This window comes from Acyrthosiphon pisum, chromosome X (assembly GCF_005508785.2).
Source record: "Acyrthosiphon pisum isolate AL4f chromosome X, pea_aphid_22Mar2018_4r6ur, whole genome shotgun sequence".
Classification (NCBI taxonomy): domain Eukaryota; kingdom Metazoa; phylum Arthropoda; class Insecta; order Hemiptera; family Aphididae; genus Acyrthosiphon; species Acyrthosiphon pisum.
Window position 1 is genome coordinate 33,950,373 of NC_042493.1, and position 19,169 is coordinate 33,969,541.

The window sequence follows — 19,169 nt, forward strand, 5'->3', positions numbered from 1 at the left end:
GCGTATTCAGCTCTTCTTCCAGGGGGGGGGGGCGAAATTTGAACTCAAATCATAGGTTCTTATAAAAAAAATTGTACATAAACGACAGTGTACAGATTATTAATAAATTGGCGGATCAAAATTGTTCGATCGTTTCGCTTGCTTAAACTTCAATAATTGATTTCTACCCACTTTCATAACCCATAACATTAATTATTGTAAACAACATCAACAGTATACCAAATAAAATAACTTGACATAGGACATAGGTACATATAAATATAAAAGCATATTATAATAACCACATAATATAATAATAGTTTTATTAAATATATAATTTACTCATACTATTTGTATATTATATTTTGTGCTCTTTAGAGTGCAATTATTGTATATATCTGTGATTACAGCCACGATATCTCTAATCTTTTGACTCTTATCAGTCTTATCTACAGCCATAATTGTAGCACATTCCACATACCATAGATATAGAGAACATCCATCAACCACGGTTGTCCTTGTCCATCCACAATTGTAACAACAGCACGTTATATTCAATTTTAACAATCGATGTCACACTGTCTGTTACAGAGCCTATCTTTATAGTCCGTTATAGACATCGAGATAAAGAAGTATTCTTTATCTCGATGATTATAGATGTTTTATTAATTGACAACAGGTTTTTGATAACAATTATCCATTTCCATTTAGAAAAAATATGCACTGTATTTTTAATTTTTGTAATATAATATTATAATAAAATATGTAAGCACCTATACATGAAACACATTCAACAATGTCCAGGGGGGGCGATCGCCTAACCCTTTGTATACGCCCCTGACAAAATCCTAACCTAACCGTACTAAAATCAGATGAATAAACGTACACGCATACAAAAAATTTATTCAAATTGGTCTAAACATTTAGGAGGAGTTCAGTCACAACACACGTACAGTAGAATTATTGCGCTTAGCAACACATTCTGCAATTCATTTTTATATTATATAAATCAACAAACATGCCCGATTAACCAATAGCAACCAACATAATATAATGCACTGTTGCGCCACTGTTGTATTTTTGACATATAGATTTGAGATTTCTTACCTTTCCGGTGGATTTTCCTAAAATTTTATTTCGTAAAAACCTTCTCCTGGTATTTACGAACATCTTAAAAAAAATTTGAGCCAAATCGGACCAGCCGTTCTCAAATGATGAATTGTTATACATTTTTGTCTCCATTTTTATATATATAGATTTAGATCAAGCTTAGCATTTGTTTAATAATATATTTACAATTTGCTCCATTGACACTTTTAGCTATGGAAGTTTTTAAGTAAATAAATAACAATTTGGTCGTGTCGAATTATTTTTATATGAACTATGATGTGTTGGGCCTAAATTACACAAAAACAGAATCTCTTCGTGTGTCATTTTTTTGTCGTCAGTTAGATATTCACATGCGTCACATGGGGGTATTATTAATATTATTATAATCATAATCATCAATAATAATATTGAATGGCCAGCCTTCCTAGTTTATTTTTCGGGTCGTCTATATAAAAACCGGTCTATGTATTCTTGATTTCTGACAACAATTAAAAACTAGGTTATCGCACACCCGATGACTGAAGGTCAAAAACTACCAAACAAAAAAACTGATCGCCGGCGCCGCAAACACCTCGTGCAAACCATATAGGTAGGAACATTGATTACACATAGTTATACTACTAATTTCGGTTTGAAAAAAACGGTCCAAACTGCCGGTTGGATAAAAAAGTAATGAAAAGGTCTAATAGAAAACCCGCCGGTTTTGTTTTCTAACCTGTAACGGGATATGGAAACTCCGTCAGTGTTATGTCCTTGCTTATCTAAAACTAAATAAAATATCTCAATTCAGTTAACTCAAAAATTCAAAATGAAAAAAAAATATGGTGTAGGGGACACTATAAATAGTTATAATAATAGATTTTTAATAGACATAATAATTAGAATATCTATAAATTGTATCACATCATTTTAGTTTAGATACTAAATTAGTATACAAATACTAAAATAAAAATACTAATACTAATTTTAGTATACAGACTTCCTTTTTTTTTATATTAGTTAATGAATTTTAATTAATTGATGAAAGCGAAATAATATTATTATACTATTTATACTAAGTTATACTACATATACCTACTATATGCCTACTATAGCATTAATGTGTACCGTCACCGGTCATCGTCGACTACAGATATATTATATTATATATCTGTGTCGTCGCCGATAAACAATTTTCCTAGTAGGAACCTATAGTATTTATGATCAATGGTAGTACTGATTAATTTTTCATATAATTAAATTAAGAATATAAAATATACGTATTTTCAAGCCAATAACAATGAGTAAGATAAGTATGTATAATATTGCTACTGTTTTGATTTTCGTCGATAACAACCCGTTTCCTAAGAAAATCACACATCCACACTGGTTGCGGGGTCGTAATTTGCGTACTATTGGGACAATATTATTATTAGGATTATTTATGAATAAAGTGATACTAAGGAATCGCGGACGTTCGCCCCCGCCGTTTCGTCCCCATAATAAAAATGAGCTAACGGAAGTTTCGTCCCCGTCTATTATTAAGATAGGACATTTGGCCCCCGGGAGTTCATATTATCGTCGTTGTCGTCGTCGTCTTTGTCGCTGAACAACTCAGACAAACTTTACATGTTAGGAAATTCCCAAAAATAATATTTTGAAAAAAGTTATTAGTTTGAATAATAATAATAATAATAATAAATATATGCAAAACTCCAAAGGGTAAAAGTACAGTATTGAAAGACTAAAATTATCGTTAATTTAACACATGAAGACAATAGTTGAAATAACTGAGAAAGTACCTTAATAATAATAATAGACGTGGACTCGCTTTTTTTACGGTGACGAAACGACGGGGGTGAGTTGTCCTTTTACCGATAGTTACTAAGAATATTTTGACGCACCGCTTGTCCAATTTTACCTGTTTTATTTTCCTGGCGAAGTTTACACTAAAAAAAGGTACTCGTGGCAGAGTTACATACATGCGTCCGAAAAAAAAAACATTTCATACAACCTACCTACATGTATAGAAACACGGAAAACATGACCCTCAACAACGACACTGTGTAATAATATTTCAAATATACCTACGTATAATAAGTGTCATGCACCGGTGTACCAGAAAAACGGTTTACACAATAATCTAACTTTAATTTAATTTACGCTTCTCCTGAATTCATAACTCATAAGTCACACAATGACACAGACACTCAGTCAAGATATTACATATACGTCATATTATAAGATGGTAAAACACAACCCCTTAATACACTACACTCCAACCGTAATAGATTTTATTATTTTAAAAAGGATTATATCTTACAACAATAATGTGTTTTAAATCATCCAATATTAACTGCAATACAATTTTATATTTAAAAATAGTCTTATATTACTACTATTAAGATAGTAATTTAAAAATATTCGTTATGCACCTGAATAGATTGACAAGTAGTTAAGGATATATCAATACATTACGTATACTGTTATAGTACTAATATTTGTTCACAAAACATATTATTACTAGGGAAATCTAATAAGAATATTTTATTGTCCGTATGTGCCGTAAATTTAATTTTCGATGAGTGTTGAAGCAATCGAAAATGATTTTATTGCTTCTCCAGCGGACAGTAAATATAATTATTTATATGAAAAGGACTAAATATACAGACCCTATAAATACCGGTCCGTGTATTTTTTAAATAAAATGTTGGCGTCACATTGTCGCACACCCGCTGAGTATCGATAATAACTACGAAATAAGAGAAAGTTGGTCACCACCTCTGCAAACCCTGGGGAGGCATTCTGATCACCAAACACAATACATTTGACAATTTTTTCACAGACAGCGGACCACCTGCACACGCTTATAAATATTACCTACCTGTATAGAAACACGAAAAACACGAAAACATTTATCAATTGTGGTCGAGATGACCGTTTTACCAGTAAGAAATTCACTTTAATTATTTAGGTACCTACTTGCTATCGATTAAAAAAAAAAAAAATGTTTTTTTAATATCCCAACCCTGATTATACGTATTACATTTAAATAAAAATATTTATTTTGGCAGGCGTTAAAATATTGCTTAAAATTGACAACAAATGATTTAAGACACATTTAAATCAATGCAGATGTTATATCGATTGCTACGGGAAATATATAATTTAATTTAGCAGGTGTTATAATATTGTTAAACATTGGTTTCCATTTTTGAAAATAAATTGAGGGGTTTCGAGTACCTTTCATTGAAAAATAGGTAAAAATAAAAATAAAAATCAATGTTTGATATCGACAATTTTCTTCGTAAAATGTCTACAGTATATTTTTAAGTTTAAAGAAAGTGATTTTGGACAAAACGCTCCTTTTCCAGGAATACCGAATATGTCCCTTTATAAATAAAAACTGGAATATGCGCCTTTTGGAAAAAAACTTAGGTATCAATTTATATCCATCATAATTCCTGACCAAAATTCTGCTGAATTAATTTAAACCTGACGAAAATTAAGGACCCCCGTTGACTGTGGGCGATCAGTTACTCGTGTCACATACGAATTGGCATCGGCGTTTAACGTGTTAAATAACGAATGACTATGTAAAACCTATTATTATTTCTTGAAAATTTTTATAATTTATTCATATTTTATGTTTATGACATTTTTATTTTCCATAAACTTAAGAGTGCTTGAGCGCCCTTATACCAACAGTGCCCGGGGCAAAGATACCCACTTCCTCCCCCCCAACATAGATCTGGCACTGCAAATAATACCTGTCTTATACATTTATACCTTATTTACTCGTTTCACTTATTTTGTATAAAATTGTACTTATTAACGCTTTAAAAATACAATTTTACCTGTAATCCCCACCTAAAAGCCAAACGAAAAGCACTGAATACCCGACTCCACCTCCTTAAAAACCCTTACTGAAATCCAAAATAAATATAAACACCAAACTGTTAATTTATAAGTCATTACTCAGGCCACTATGGACCTATAGCGTTCAATTATGGGGTGCCGCTAAACCCTCAAACACCCGTACAATCCAAGCCTTTCAATCAATATGCCTTCGACTAGTTACATCTGCACCCTGGTACTTAACCAACAATAATCTCCACAAAGATCTCAAAATCCAAAATCTCAACCAAATATCCAAACTATATTACACCAGACTCCACAACAAATTTCAACAACACACAAATCCACTATAATCTCGAAACTATCAACTAACACACTCCCTGGTAACCCGTGCCATAGACTCAAAAGGCAATGGTATAGAGATCTATTTTAGTAAACGAGCTAAATAAGTGCTGGAGGTCTCTAGCGGATAACACCTCCTCCTCAAATTAATTGTCTATTTACCTATTTATTATTATCATTTTTTTTCTCTATCTTTTCATTGTTATTCCTGTCACTTATAGGGTGCTAACACTGGGTACCTTCCCTAATCTTATTATTCATATCATTCTTACTTGTCACCTATCAAAACTACTTATTATACTAAGAACATGTATAGATTATAGTAGATTACTTCAAATAAAAAAAATACAATTTGGTGGGTGCCTATATATTCTATCATAATATAATATTATAAGTTATAACATAACAACATATTTTATATTTCTGATTATGATTATTATTATTATTATTATTATTATTGTTATTATTATTTTTTTTTTTTTTTTATTGAACTAAAGCAATGTCAACAATGTTCATTAGAATTTTGTAGGGAAACTACGGATGGTTTTTAGAAACACGTATATATTATGTAGAATGAGGATTTGTCATTAAACACCCGGGTGGTCACCAATCCGGGAGCAACCAACGACGGACGATATATGCTTGGACCGTAGCTCAAATTAGCGACTGCGGTCAACTATTGTTTAGCGACTCACCTCAGGGTTTTATAATAAGTTAAAATAAATTAACTTAAGCTTAACGTGACAATATAATAAATTAAACTCACAAATTACTGCAAAACATAGAAAACATTAGAAATGTCTTCTAAAAAAAAATAACCATAGGTACTGTTATGTAACAAATTTTAATGTCAATTCATTAATGTCAAGCCTATGTACATAGCATATTTACGCTCAGCAGAACACGTTTAGCTCTGTTAGTTTAAAAATTAAAACTTAGTAACTAGTAAGTATTGAGGTTTTACTGTTTTAGCTATTTGAAGTCGGAGACCCATCCGCTGTGTGCGAACACAGCAAACGAGTGACCACGTCGGGTGTTTGTGCACTTTTTATAATTTTGTTATAACTCCACGGCCCACACAAGGTGGTTTTACGTAACAAGTCGAGCAATAATGTCGATTTTAATTTTCCGAGCGATGCAGCGATGGAGTGACCATGACGAGTGTATCTGAAAATACTATATATTTTAATTACCTATAACTTTAAAACTAAGTCTGACCTCCGAATTCTGATTTAACCATCGTTTCATCATGCTAAACTACATATGTAGGTACGTTAAAACAATAAGATAGTCATAGTACTGATTACGAAGTGTATATTAATGAATAATATTTTGATTAAATCAAAAATTTGTTAATTTTTTTGAAAATCCGGATTAAATGTGTCGCCGAATTAAGACAATGTGCAAATTATGATTTTACCATCATTCTCAGCTCTTTACAATAATTAAAAAAAAAAAAAAAAATCAAAATTCGTTATAGACGCTGCGCGTGGCTGTTAGGTAGTGGTACACGCATGCGTATAAACGTAAATCGTAAACTTATGAAGGATATAACTTCCAAAATAATGATTTCTACAATTTGTTTTTTGTACCATCGTTTTTAACACTTTGAAATACGTAGGTTTCACAAAAATTAAAAAAAAAAGGATGGGTAGCCTCATTTTATAAAATAAATTTGTATTAAATATTAAATGTATTTTGTTTTAATATAATATAATGATCTATCCTCCTTATCCCCGCTTATCCACCCTTAATTACGCCGCTGTAATATGGACTATGTGACAGTGGCAATAGCCATGGATCGGATCTTGAATTTGGCTTCTATTTAATTAATCAGCTCTGTGCAGAAGGAAAGTTTCAATACCAAAATTTACAAATATCATAATTAATTCATAGATATTACCCAAAGGCCAATACCTATTTCAAATTATAATAATTAATAATACTTCATTCATGCGATCATCTCTATGAAATTTAATAAAATATACATTGATTGATTTTAATTATTGAAACGTACAGTTTTATAATAATAATAATATTTGGAATGTGTTAAGAGGGATATAGCAGTTGTGATGCGGTGGGGAAGGTAGATGCAGATTTGCGATTTTGTAGTAATAATATTGTGCAGTTTGAAATATTGAGTAAAATAGTAGTGATGGCTGTTGTTGTGCGGGTAGTTTCTTATACGGTCTACAACCAGCCCGAATACAACATAATTTATTATGATATGTAACGCGTATTATTTTTTTTTTCGATTTGAAATTTCCGAAAACATTACCGTGACTCGTATATTGTTATATTATATTGTACACACAATGTTCGCCGACGCCATTCTTCGTATAATATGCTGCGGGATATTTTAACCACCCCGCACCATTCCGCATAAACGAAGATGTGGGGATGAAATCTGTTGTTATAGAATATAATTATAGGTATAAGTATTTTTGTGTCCATACCTGTAAGGTGGGTAAACCACAACAAACACCTGCGTACCTTCTAAACTGCGCATTGTACAAGAACTACGTATTTATATGATATAGATTACCAATCGTATATAATATAATTATATATTAATCTATACTAATATTATAAAGAGGAAAGATATTTTGTTTGGTTGTAACGAATAAACCCAAAACTACTGGACCGATTTCAAAAATTCTTTCACCAATAGAAAGCTACATTATTTATGAGTGTCATAGACATAAATTTAGTCCGATAAAGATAATAAATAATTAGTTATTATTAATAATTAAAATAAACGTGTAAATTGTATACCTATATTTACGGCAAGGCGTGTAAAAATGTTTATTGTTCAATTATTTTTTGGTGTAACTCGCTGTGGAAGCAATAACTTTTTAAGTGTAAAATGTAAATCATATTATATTTTAATTTATAGCCATCCCGTCCGGCGTTATATTATATAACGTATATTATCAGCATATAGGTATTATTGCATTTGAGGTAGGCAATCCACATGTGGTAGATCTAAAGTCATTAAAACGTCGTCCAATAGTATAACTTTTTTCTGTTTCGATTTCTTATCGCATTTTAGAGAGAGGCAGAGAGCGGCCGAAAAGAAATCAATACCCACCATTTTTACAGCATATTTTTGTTTTTGTTCGTCTAGTAAATAATATTTTATTTTATATTATGTTTGAAGCGAACGTTTATATAAAAAAAGGTATAGCTAAGAAAATTGGTACCCGGGATGACAGCTGGACAACTACTGATCCAGGCCGATCTTCCCCACAACGGAGACAATACGATACGTAGATAACGTTTGCGGTATACAATAGTGCATTGTACACTTTTACGACCCGGTCACGCTCAAACGAGTATTTGAAATCATTGTTGTATCCAAGAATTTGGGACTACCCAAAACCTTAGGGGCAACATTCTAACGTACCGTACGTGTTATGTACCTATATTGACACCCACGGCGCCATCGGCCGACGGCCGTAGAAGCTAAACCGTTAACATAAACAGCCAGGGTCGCCAAACTATATTTGATTAAGACCTATACTGACGGTAAATTTTTTCTTTTAGAATCGACTTATGTAAAAAAAATTATTTGATATATAAATAATAAAATTAAAGTATAAAGTTATCCAAAATGAATGTTTTACATTAAATTTCTAAATAATTTTAAAATGTATTAACATTATACTATTGATGTAGACGCGTGTCGTTTCATAAAATTATGGCCAATTAATTATTATAATCTTAGCTATATAGTCGCCAACTGCTAAACGAACACGCTGCTCTAAATGGTCATCAGAAAGTACAGCTCGGTACCTGTTCAGCTTTTATAACTTTCATGTGAGAAAATACCATTCATACTAAAAGAATAATCCGAAATATGTATAATGTGTAATATTACTATATTATAATAATAATTACAATATCTATATGACTGTATAATATATTATTATGCAATTTGTTTTTGTCAACAATTGTTTCAGTCGGTTCAGGCATATACCTATATGATTAGTAGTAAAAAACTACTACCTATCTACACTAACAGAAATATCAAAATATCCTTAAAAATATAGGCAGACGTCTCTATACTCACAATTGTTTTTCGTCGTATACAGACGTTATTCAGACGTTCTTAATGACAAGTTGTGCCATAAAGCAGAGCGACTTTCCCAGTTTAAAAAAAATATATATAATTTTAATTTCATAATGTTGATAATGAGAGTTTTATTTGAATATATTGGATACTAAAAGTTGCTGAAAACGTCGCTCCGTTTGTCGTGGAATTGTGCTCATCGGCGTAAAAACGGTGGGCCGCTTGCTTGAATTGGGCCACTTGTACTCGTAGGGACGTTTTTTCTAGGTTTATCAGTTAAGGCTCATCCTGTCGACATACATAGACGCATTTTCTAATGCAATTGTATTAGAAAATTATTTATTATTAAAAAAATTCCTCAAAATAGATATGAAAAAATGTATAAATTGTCAAAAATTAGCCCCCCTGACTTATATTTAGCCCCCTTATTAATTTGGATATAAACCTCGTATTGGTTATTTTAAATAAATAGTTTTGTTAGCCCCCCCCCCAGCATTGCGCCCATGGTGATAGTTAAGATTCCAAATTTGTTATCTAATATAATTTAGAACATAATCTGTGAAATATCGTTTTTATTTTTTTGATATTATTTATACAAAAAAAGGTGTTGCTTTGTTTTACATTTGTAAAACTGAGACACTACATGACGTGGGTGTAGCGTCCTGTCCTCTTAATTTCCTTAATACACAACCGACTATCACGCCACACAGATATTTGTTGTCTCCGTCTTACAAATGCGTTACCGTAACATTGCAAATTTACGCTTAGCAGATCACGTTTAACTCCGTTCGTTTAAAAATTAGAGTGAATCGAACTATTATGAAACTTGTTGGTAATAAGAGTAATAACATTTTTTGTGTTTGTATGTGGGCTTTTTACGGTAATTCAGATCTCAAGTGCGTATAACTTGCTAAAATATTTAACTATTGTAAAGCACACACATACAAACACAGACAATGTTCTTGGCATCAAGTTTCTTAAGAGCTCGATTCACTCTAATAAATACGTAGTTCCTGTACATGTGTGTACGCGCGCAGTTTTGAAGGTACTGTGGATTACCCACCGTACATGTATGGGCACAAAAATACTTATACCTATAATTATATTCCATCCCCAGACCTTTGTTGATGCGGAATGGTGCGGGGTGGTTAAAATATCCCGCAGCGTATACGAAGAATGGCGTCGGCGAACATTGTGTGTACCTACAATATAATATTATTATATGAGTCACGGTACTGTTTTCGGATATTTGAAATGGGATAAAAAAATAATACGTGTTACATATAATAAATTATGTTGTACTCGGGCTGGTTGTAGACTGAATAAAAAACTACCCGCACAACAGCCATCACTAGGTACATACTATTTTACTCGATATTTCAAACTGCACGATTATTTCTATATGTTTTACGGTAATTTTTTTTAGTAATTTTGGTGCATTTTATTCATTTTTGTACTTTTTTAGATTCTGAGCGGAGCGAGGAAGCTAGTGGTTTTACAATGGTGTTTATTTTTTTTTTTATATTCTGTATACAAAATTTCTACCAGAAGGAATCCTTCGATTTCCACATATAGTATCTTATCTTTTAGCAAATTGGACCAAGATGGTACTTTAGAGAGGACATTTTTCGATTTTCTCAATAGTTATTTAATGCCACGGGAAAAAGTAATGAAAAATTATGAAAAAACGCTAAAAATGGGATTTTAATTTCTAACGCTTTGTTTATCACCATAGAAACGAATAAAAAATTATAATATTTTAATATTAATTCAACTTACATGGTAAAATAAATAATAACAAAATATAAAATATCTAGACTGACAAACCGTCTCCGCTCAGAATCGTTTTTCTTATACAATGATATTATATCATTGAATTCAAGTCTAATTCAAGACCCACTTGTAACCTACTGTACAGCAGAGCGACATCCACTTATCTGCTTTTTTTTACATATTAAATTTGAATTTCTCTTGTTAAAAGTTACATTTTATTGAAACACATTCAGTTTCCATTAGCTCGTCGATAACCGACGTTCATTATCTTTATCATTTGTTGTCGCCATGTACGATTATTTAATAAACTGTGGCTATTTTAGGCCCGGCCAATCAGAAAAAAATTGTCAAGGGTCGATCAACTTATTTCAAACTGCAAAAAAATATTTTCGAGCAAAATTTTTTAAAGAGCTAGTACCTATAATAATGATGATTTATTATACCTATATCAATTATTGTAATACAAAACGGCAATTTTTAAAAATTTAAGTCATTACAAAGTATTTTTTAGTATTTTTGTGGTCATTTTTAAAGTCATTTTAACACCTTTTTTGTGCATTTTTAAAAGATCAGTCATCAGAAGAAGGTCATCAAGTTCTAGGCTCTACTTATAATATAATATTATATTAGAATATATATGCACACTCTAAATTGTATATTTAAAGTGTTTTGCACAATTTTTGGACTCTATAATATAGTGATCTAAATAACGTAAATAAGTACAATTTTATACAAAATAAGTAAAACGATTAAATAAGGTATAAGACAGGTATTATACGCAGTGCCAGATCTAGGGGGGGGGGGGCAAGTTGGTATCCTTGCCACGGGCACTGTTGGCATAGGGGCGCTCAAGCACTCTTAAGTTTATGAAAAATAAAAAGGTGGGTAAGTGGATGTACAGTAGATTACAAGTGGGTCACTGTATAATGGATGGTATTAAATTTGAATTCAATGATATAATATCATTGTATAAGAAAAACGATTCTGAGAAAAGTAATTTGATAAATTTGATAAATGTTGTCAAAATTCGATCTTTAAATGCTTATAGAAAAAAATTGTGCCTATGTATTTTTAATATTTTTCAATTGCTATTGTGACAATATATCAGGAGCATTGCATTAAATTTTCAGGCCTTTTTACTTAACAAATAAAATATTATTGATATTTATAGAAAAAAAAAACTAAAACAATTTAAAACTGATAATGTCAGTAAAAAGCTCAAAAAGAGTTAAATTATTTTCAAAATTGTATGGTGTATAGAAAATGCTAATATAAACATTCAGTGAAATTTTTAAGTATCTACAGTCATTCGTTTTTTAATTAAAATAAAATAAGAAAATTGTCACATGAGAAATCGATCGAATATCAAATGTGTAAAAATATGAATTTCAAACGCTCATAAAAATTTAATTTGACTTTCTTGTATTTATATAATTAGGTATTTTTAGCTTCATTAAAATTGGTGTTTTTTATACAAATCTCATGCATTACATTTTAAAACTATGTACCTATGTATCAAAATGTATATTAATTTTTAGTTTATAACAGGGACTGTAACCAAACCTAAAAGAACCGGTCCTGGAACAGTGAAACCAGAACTTTTAATATATTGAGAACCGGAACCGAAACCGAAACCTTTATTTTAATAAATAAATTACCGAAACCGAACCTGAATTTTTAAATTAAATAGGTTCTTTTAGGTTCAAAAATAAAATAATTTTATTCATCATAATTTAATGGTATTACTGTTTTGTGAATAAACTATGTATGATTATATGAGTTTTCAAATATTTCTCATACTATTTATTAAACCCACATTCCGGATAGGTATTTAACATTATTATACTTTTCGATATCTTAATTATCTGGAACCAGTACTGAATTTATTTGGAACCGATACTTTTAATACCAGAATCGAACCAGAACAGTTATTTTATTTTTGGAGGACCAGTACCGAACCGATACCTATAAATTCAAAAGGTTCCAGTCCCTGGATTATAATTTCAGCCAGTCTTTATTTACGACCTAGTGCGTAAACGATTATATGTAGTATATGTATAATGTACGTTGTACATTTCTCTCAAACATACACAAACACGCTATTTTATGGGTGTGTAGGGTGGTGGGGAGAGTGCTAAATAGTGCGCGCCGGTGGAGCAGCTAATATACGAAATAGGTGGTGGAAACGACCATACCTGCACCATCGTTACAAGAGCGAACAATAAGAACCTACCTCGTGAAGGGTGTAAAGTGTTTCAGAGACCACCGACCAGTGTGCATTCCGTTTTCTTTTGTGTTCCAGTTCACCAGTGTATCTTTCTGTAACACGTTTCTTTCGCATATTATCCAGATATTTTTATTTTATTTGCACCATTTGTTTGACAGACATTTTCTTTGTTTTCTTAAATGATCTGCATTTATAAAATCGTTATGGGCTCGACACTTGTATTAATACTAACAACTATCACCATCGTTTCTATTACCGGTGATGCAGTTGACTTAAATACCGATAGGAAATTGGTGGAAAGTAAGTACCTACCTATTTTAATTTTTCATCGCGTTCTTTGTTAGAATTGAATTTCTATTATATTAATTCATATCATAATTTTTATTATTTATAAAAATAAATCTTGTAAGTTTTAAGTATTTTTTAGATTTTGAAAAAAAAAATATTAGGTTCAGAACTGAGTGATATTCATATTGCATATTGTATTGATTTTACAATGATGTGTTTTTTGTGTATCATCTCCTTTTGTCTCTGGCTTTTAAATTAATTTTATCCTTCACTACAAAAATTGGTTTTTGGTTAATAATTAAACACACTAAGATTTTGAGCAACTAACTTTTTTTTCCATATGTCTTTTATCTAGTTTGATTTTGTTTCTCAACCCCCAAGTAGGTAACCCGTTATAAAAACCAAACTTGCTAATTACCTATATTTACTATGTATTACAGTGGAAGGTTGCCCTTACCTAGAAAATGGTGAGTATGCTGTTACTGTTAAGGGTTCAGTTTCAGCGCTGATCAGCGGGTGTGGACACATAAACTACAATTCTAGTGACATGAAGCCACAAACATATAGCCTGTGGTTCGAAAATAAGCATCATATTGGGCCACATTGTACTACACATGGTACGTATAACAATCTATTATTGTAGTACAATAGGTACAGGATTCTGTACTGAGCCCATGACACTAAGAAAGTTTAGAAAGCTCTTGCAGTTTAACTACAATAAAACAAGTAGTAACATTAATTATTTGATTAATAATTTATATTGTCCAAAAAATATAAAATTTCTCAATTCTTCACATTGTCCATAAAATATATTATATCATTAACATGACATTCATTTTTTCATTTTTAACTTATTAAACACAAAGACTAAATTCTGTTTATTTGTAACTACTTTATGTACTGCATTACACATATAATTTCATCTTTTTAAATTGGGAACTGGAAATTTACAACTAGATAAGTCAAAAACTTTATCTGAGACTACAGTACTTTGACTAAGAAGATTCCAAAATTATGATAACTTTTTAAATGTAATTTTTTAAATTGAATTATAAACTTGATCTACTATTTTGGCAGTACCAACTGTAGCTATTAGATTTAATGTGTGTGCAGAACATGTAATATGACTTGGTTGAGAAATGGTATTAGTAATAGTTTCTTTATAATTTAACATCAATTAATTTACAACGTCAAATTCAAGATTAGATTTATTTACATCATCATCACTACTTATGTTACCATCTCTATCTGAGTCATTACTACTTATTAAGCATAAATTGTTTAAATCAAAAATATGTGTAACGTCAGTAACATTATATTGTTTTGAAAATGTATTGTACGCTTTGCTGAAATTTGAGGCAGTGTCAGTAATTACATGGGTAGGCAACTTTTTCATTTTCAATTTTAAAGTCCAGCATTATTTCATTGATTACTTTGGCAATATTTAAATAAATATAATTTTATACACCTGCAAGCTAATATATAAGAATACCCACTGTACTTAGTTTAAAAGTAAGTTAGTTACAAATAAATGCTCCACCTGAAATAAAATAATTATAATATAATTATTATAATTTGTAAAGACATGAAATGTGTATAAAATAGGAAGATATATATATAAGTGCTAATGTACTTTTTTTTTATATACCTCTTCAAAGTTGAACATTAGGTATTCAAAAAGTAAAAGTTATTTTGAACAAGATATAGATACAATATATTATACAAGAATAGTATTTTTCCAAAATACTTCTGACTTAATAATTTCAATTTTATTCCAAGATATTATAAAGTTGTTAATTATTCAAATGGTTTTATTTTAGAAAATACTTAAGTTTTAGAATTGTCACAGAATCATCCCACAAAAAAATAAAAATGAGTTTAACCATTGATATACCCAAGACTTGAGTTATTAGTATATCGGAGTATAGATAGGTAGTCACTAACCAGTTCTTTTGGAACTTTTGGAGTATCATAGATTTTTGTTTGAATCATTGTTGATGTTCATTGATTTTTTTATTTTCTTGCGTTTTCTACTTTAAACATTAATGAGTTACTTATGTTTACGCAGTAAATATTAGATAAATTCACTATAGTTTAAATATAGTTCAATAATTATAATAATATTAGTACCTACCTAGGTATATATATTATATAATATAGCCTTGTATAAGTTACTTAGATCAGTTAGGTAGGTAAATTGTTGGTTATTATTTTTATAATTATTTTAAAAATATTTTTAATATTTTTAATTACCTCATAATTTCATGACTGCCAAGACTTATCAGTTATCAGTAAAACATCAGCTTTAATAAGCCAAAAACCTTTTTCATCAAACAAGATACTGAAGTTTGTAACCTGTTGTTATTGATATTTAATTGGCCAATCAGTATACTTATTATATTTGATAGCAAATAGAAACAGTTAATTTGTTTATATATTATACAAACAGTTTCTTTGAAACATTATCCACGGCTTACTTTGGTACAAAGGCTTATTGCATAGTTGCATATTATCTTGAACAAAATGTCTGGCTACGACTATGATTAGGTTAAATACCTACCAATATTAATGGGGATGCTCTGTTAATGTCATTAATTTTTATACCATATCTATTTTTCACCACACTTTAAAGATATTCAATAGTTTAGCTGTTTAGGTATTATATTCTCATTCTATGTCCACAAATCATCTATGATGATAAAATGTCGGATGATGATTAACGGTTGTATCTCTCATTGGCCTAATTGATTATTACTAATTTTGTATTATAATTTATAAATATGTTTTAAAAATATCACAATCCACATTAATTTGTATTTGTTTCGTATTGTTTTGTTACCCATGGATGCATATATAGGTAGAGAATATTTTCATTTTTACTGTGTATCAAAACCTCCCTCACCGTCGGCAGACATTAAAAAGGGACGCATGTTTATAAGCAAAATATGGCCATACGATGAAGCTGTCATTAATACAGAAAATCGCAGATGTGCCGTAAGTATATTATTATTTTATCTACAACTGGGTTTATCGACTGGCGCATTTGAAAACTTATTTAAAACTTATTGAAATTCGTTATTAAATCAATTTCAAAACAATCATCCCATTTTTAAAACTGTTGAATTCCGTATACCTAATTAATTTTAATAAATTATATTATGTTTTTGTGTAATTAATAATCCCAACAAGAACACATTTCTTGTTTTTACACGCAAAGTAAAAAAAAATCCCACTTTAAAAATTGTGATATAATTTATCATAGTTTTTTGAACTATAGATATAATTTATATTAATATAACATAGTCTGCTAATAATTGAACTTAGCTTGACGACTTTAAAACACTTGATTAGTAACTCATTATTTCAATGATAGTAGGGCATAGGCCGTAGGCTATAGGTATGTACTCATTATGACATTGTATTTTTTAATTTTTAGTTAATTCACCAAGCTAAGTTCAATTATTAGCAGTCTATTTTATTATATTTGAAAAAATTTGTATAATAATATTTTTAAAATGGTGTAACTCTGGATACGTGTTTCCCTCTAATCTAATCTTGCTTTCATAATGTTGATTAATATTTTTACTCTTTCTCTTGTCCTTGCGGACTGCTGCAGTTGTATGAGAAGATCGACGATAACAACCCGACGCTCCGAATTGCGATTGGCAAAGGCACTTCGTGCAACGGCTTATCAGATATGCTGCAACACCCAGAGGTGATTCCTTGGGACAGAAATGGGAACCTGTTTATAGTAATTTACACGAACAGATCCGCCACAATCACAACATCTACCAAGTCAATACAACCGATATCCAAGCGGTACCAGGGACAGGGGTACAGTCTACAGAATTTTGGGAACCGATCAAACACATTTCATAGGAAGATTCGCGAAACTAAAGACGATGACAAAAGGTTAATCTAGTAGCAAAAAAGCTTCATAACTTATCATTATATTATTTACTAAATTATTATAGTGTTGTAGTATATTATAGTAGGTACCTATTTAACAGTGCCTAGCACTAATGTTATGGTGGGTCACTAAATTGGGCTAAGAATAGTTGTAAGACTACATTATTTCAAAGTGTTCCGTACGTCTATATAGACATTTTGCTGTTGAATTCAAATCTTTTATCAGAACAAAAATCAAAAAGTGTAGGATGCCAACATTTAATTTTGTCAAAACTTAAGATCTTTTGAACTAAAATTGACAGTTGTAGCGAGGCCACTTAATGGCTTATATTGATTGAACATAAAAATGTAGTAGGTATTGAAATTTTCCTCATTAATATAGTGTTATAAGTAATAACTTTAAACATCTATCAAATAGTTTTTTTCATGGTAGGTATAATAGTATTGAAAAACTGAATAAAATCTTATAAGCGTCCATTTTGAACAGCCTAAATATAGAGTATTAAAACCTGTATTTATAAACATCTAAGAATAGTTATAGCTATAATATATTCTTTTTTTTTTTTTGCAATTTGTGGTAATGATATTGTAAAACACAAATATTATGATGTTATCCACATTATTACATGGATATTTTAAATTTTTAATATTTTTATACAGCAAACAGACATTTAAATAATTATGTAGTAGAAAAAAATATACTTATTAATTAATAATGGGTAGTAAAAGTTACTGATGGATGTCGTAGGTCGAAGGGGTATTAATGACATTTAGCTGTTTAGTGTATGAACTATTCATAGGTACATTTAGATTGGTAAGCGGTAATAATTTAAAAAAAGAAACTTTGAATGTGTTGATATTAATTACCTAATATCTTAAATTTAAATAGTAAAGTACTAAAGTGTGTTATTTTTTTATTTATCTCAAATAGAACACGGCTTGCCCTTCAAATGACGAGCGATGGAGATGACATACATGGTGCAGTTACGGTGCCAACATCCAAACCCGATGTTATAGTGTTAGCAGGTTCAAATCCTTTCGCCCTGCTTCTTGCAAATCGTGTGCATAATAATAAAACGGGTTCTATAAAGCCACTTGGCCTATGGGACTCAATTGTGAACATATTTAAAAATTAACTACTTATATTGTTCGAGTATATTCAATGTCAATTCGCATACTATTTGATACTATACATTTTCATAATTTGCATACATTTTATATACAATACATGCAATACATATTCATATGTTTCGAAATTAAACAATAAAGACTCTTGGGAATAAACAAATATTTTGGTATTTTATTTATCTTGAAATTATAGGTATCTACACTAAAAAACATTAAAACAACTATTAATAAAATTTTCTGTAGGTACCAAAATTAAAAGTAAAAACTAAAAATAGGTATTATTCTAATTTATTGTGATAATTTTACTACAGTACTGTATTTTATAAACATGTAAAACTTAATAAAGAATTATTTATATTATTTGAAGTTTTCATTAAATTATTATCAAGAAAATTTTTCAAAATTAGGTGCTACATCGCCCACATGTTTTTATAGGTAAAATAATTTCAAATTTAGAATATTTGTCAGTTGCTGCACTAAGAAATATTTATATAAATCTTATAA

The 19,169-nt window shown here is 30.1% G+C and overlaps 1 protein-coding gene across 2 annotated transcripts in view; it reads left to right on the forward strand.

Annotated features, from left to right (window-relative positions):
- The window catches only part of LOC100571224, a 29,786-nt gene extending 10,978 nt beyond the window's left edge, over positions 1–18,808 (forward strand). The window contains exons 2-5 of one of the 2 annotated variants that reach the window (XM_029485819.1): positions 14,069–14,245; positions 16,486–16,622; positions 17,245–17,540; positions 18,469–18,808. In XM_029485819.1, coding sequence (XP_029341679.1) covers positions 14,069–14,245; positions 16,486–16,622; positions 17,245–17,540; positions 18,469–18,673 — 815 coding nt within the window. In that variant the 3' untranslated portion in view covers positions 18,674–18,808. Of the gene's footprint in view, positions 1–14,068; positions 14,246–16,485; positions 16,623–17,244; positions 17,541–18,468 lie in introns of those variants that run through there. The other variant, XM_029485818.1, reaches the window with a different exon arrangement.
- Positions 18,809–19,169: the final 361 nt, after the last annotated feature.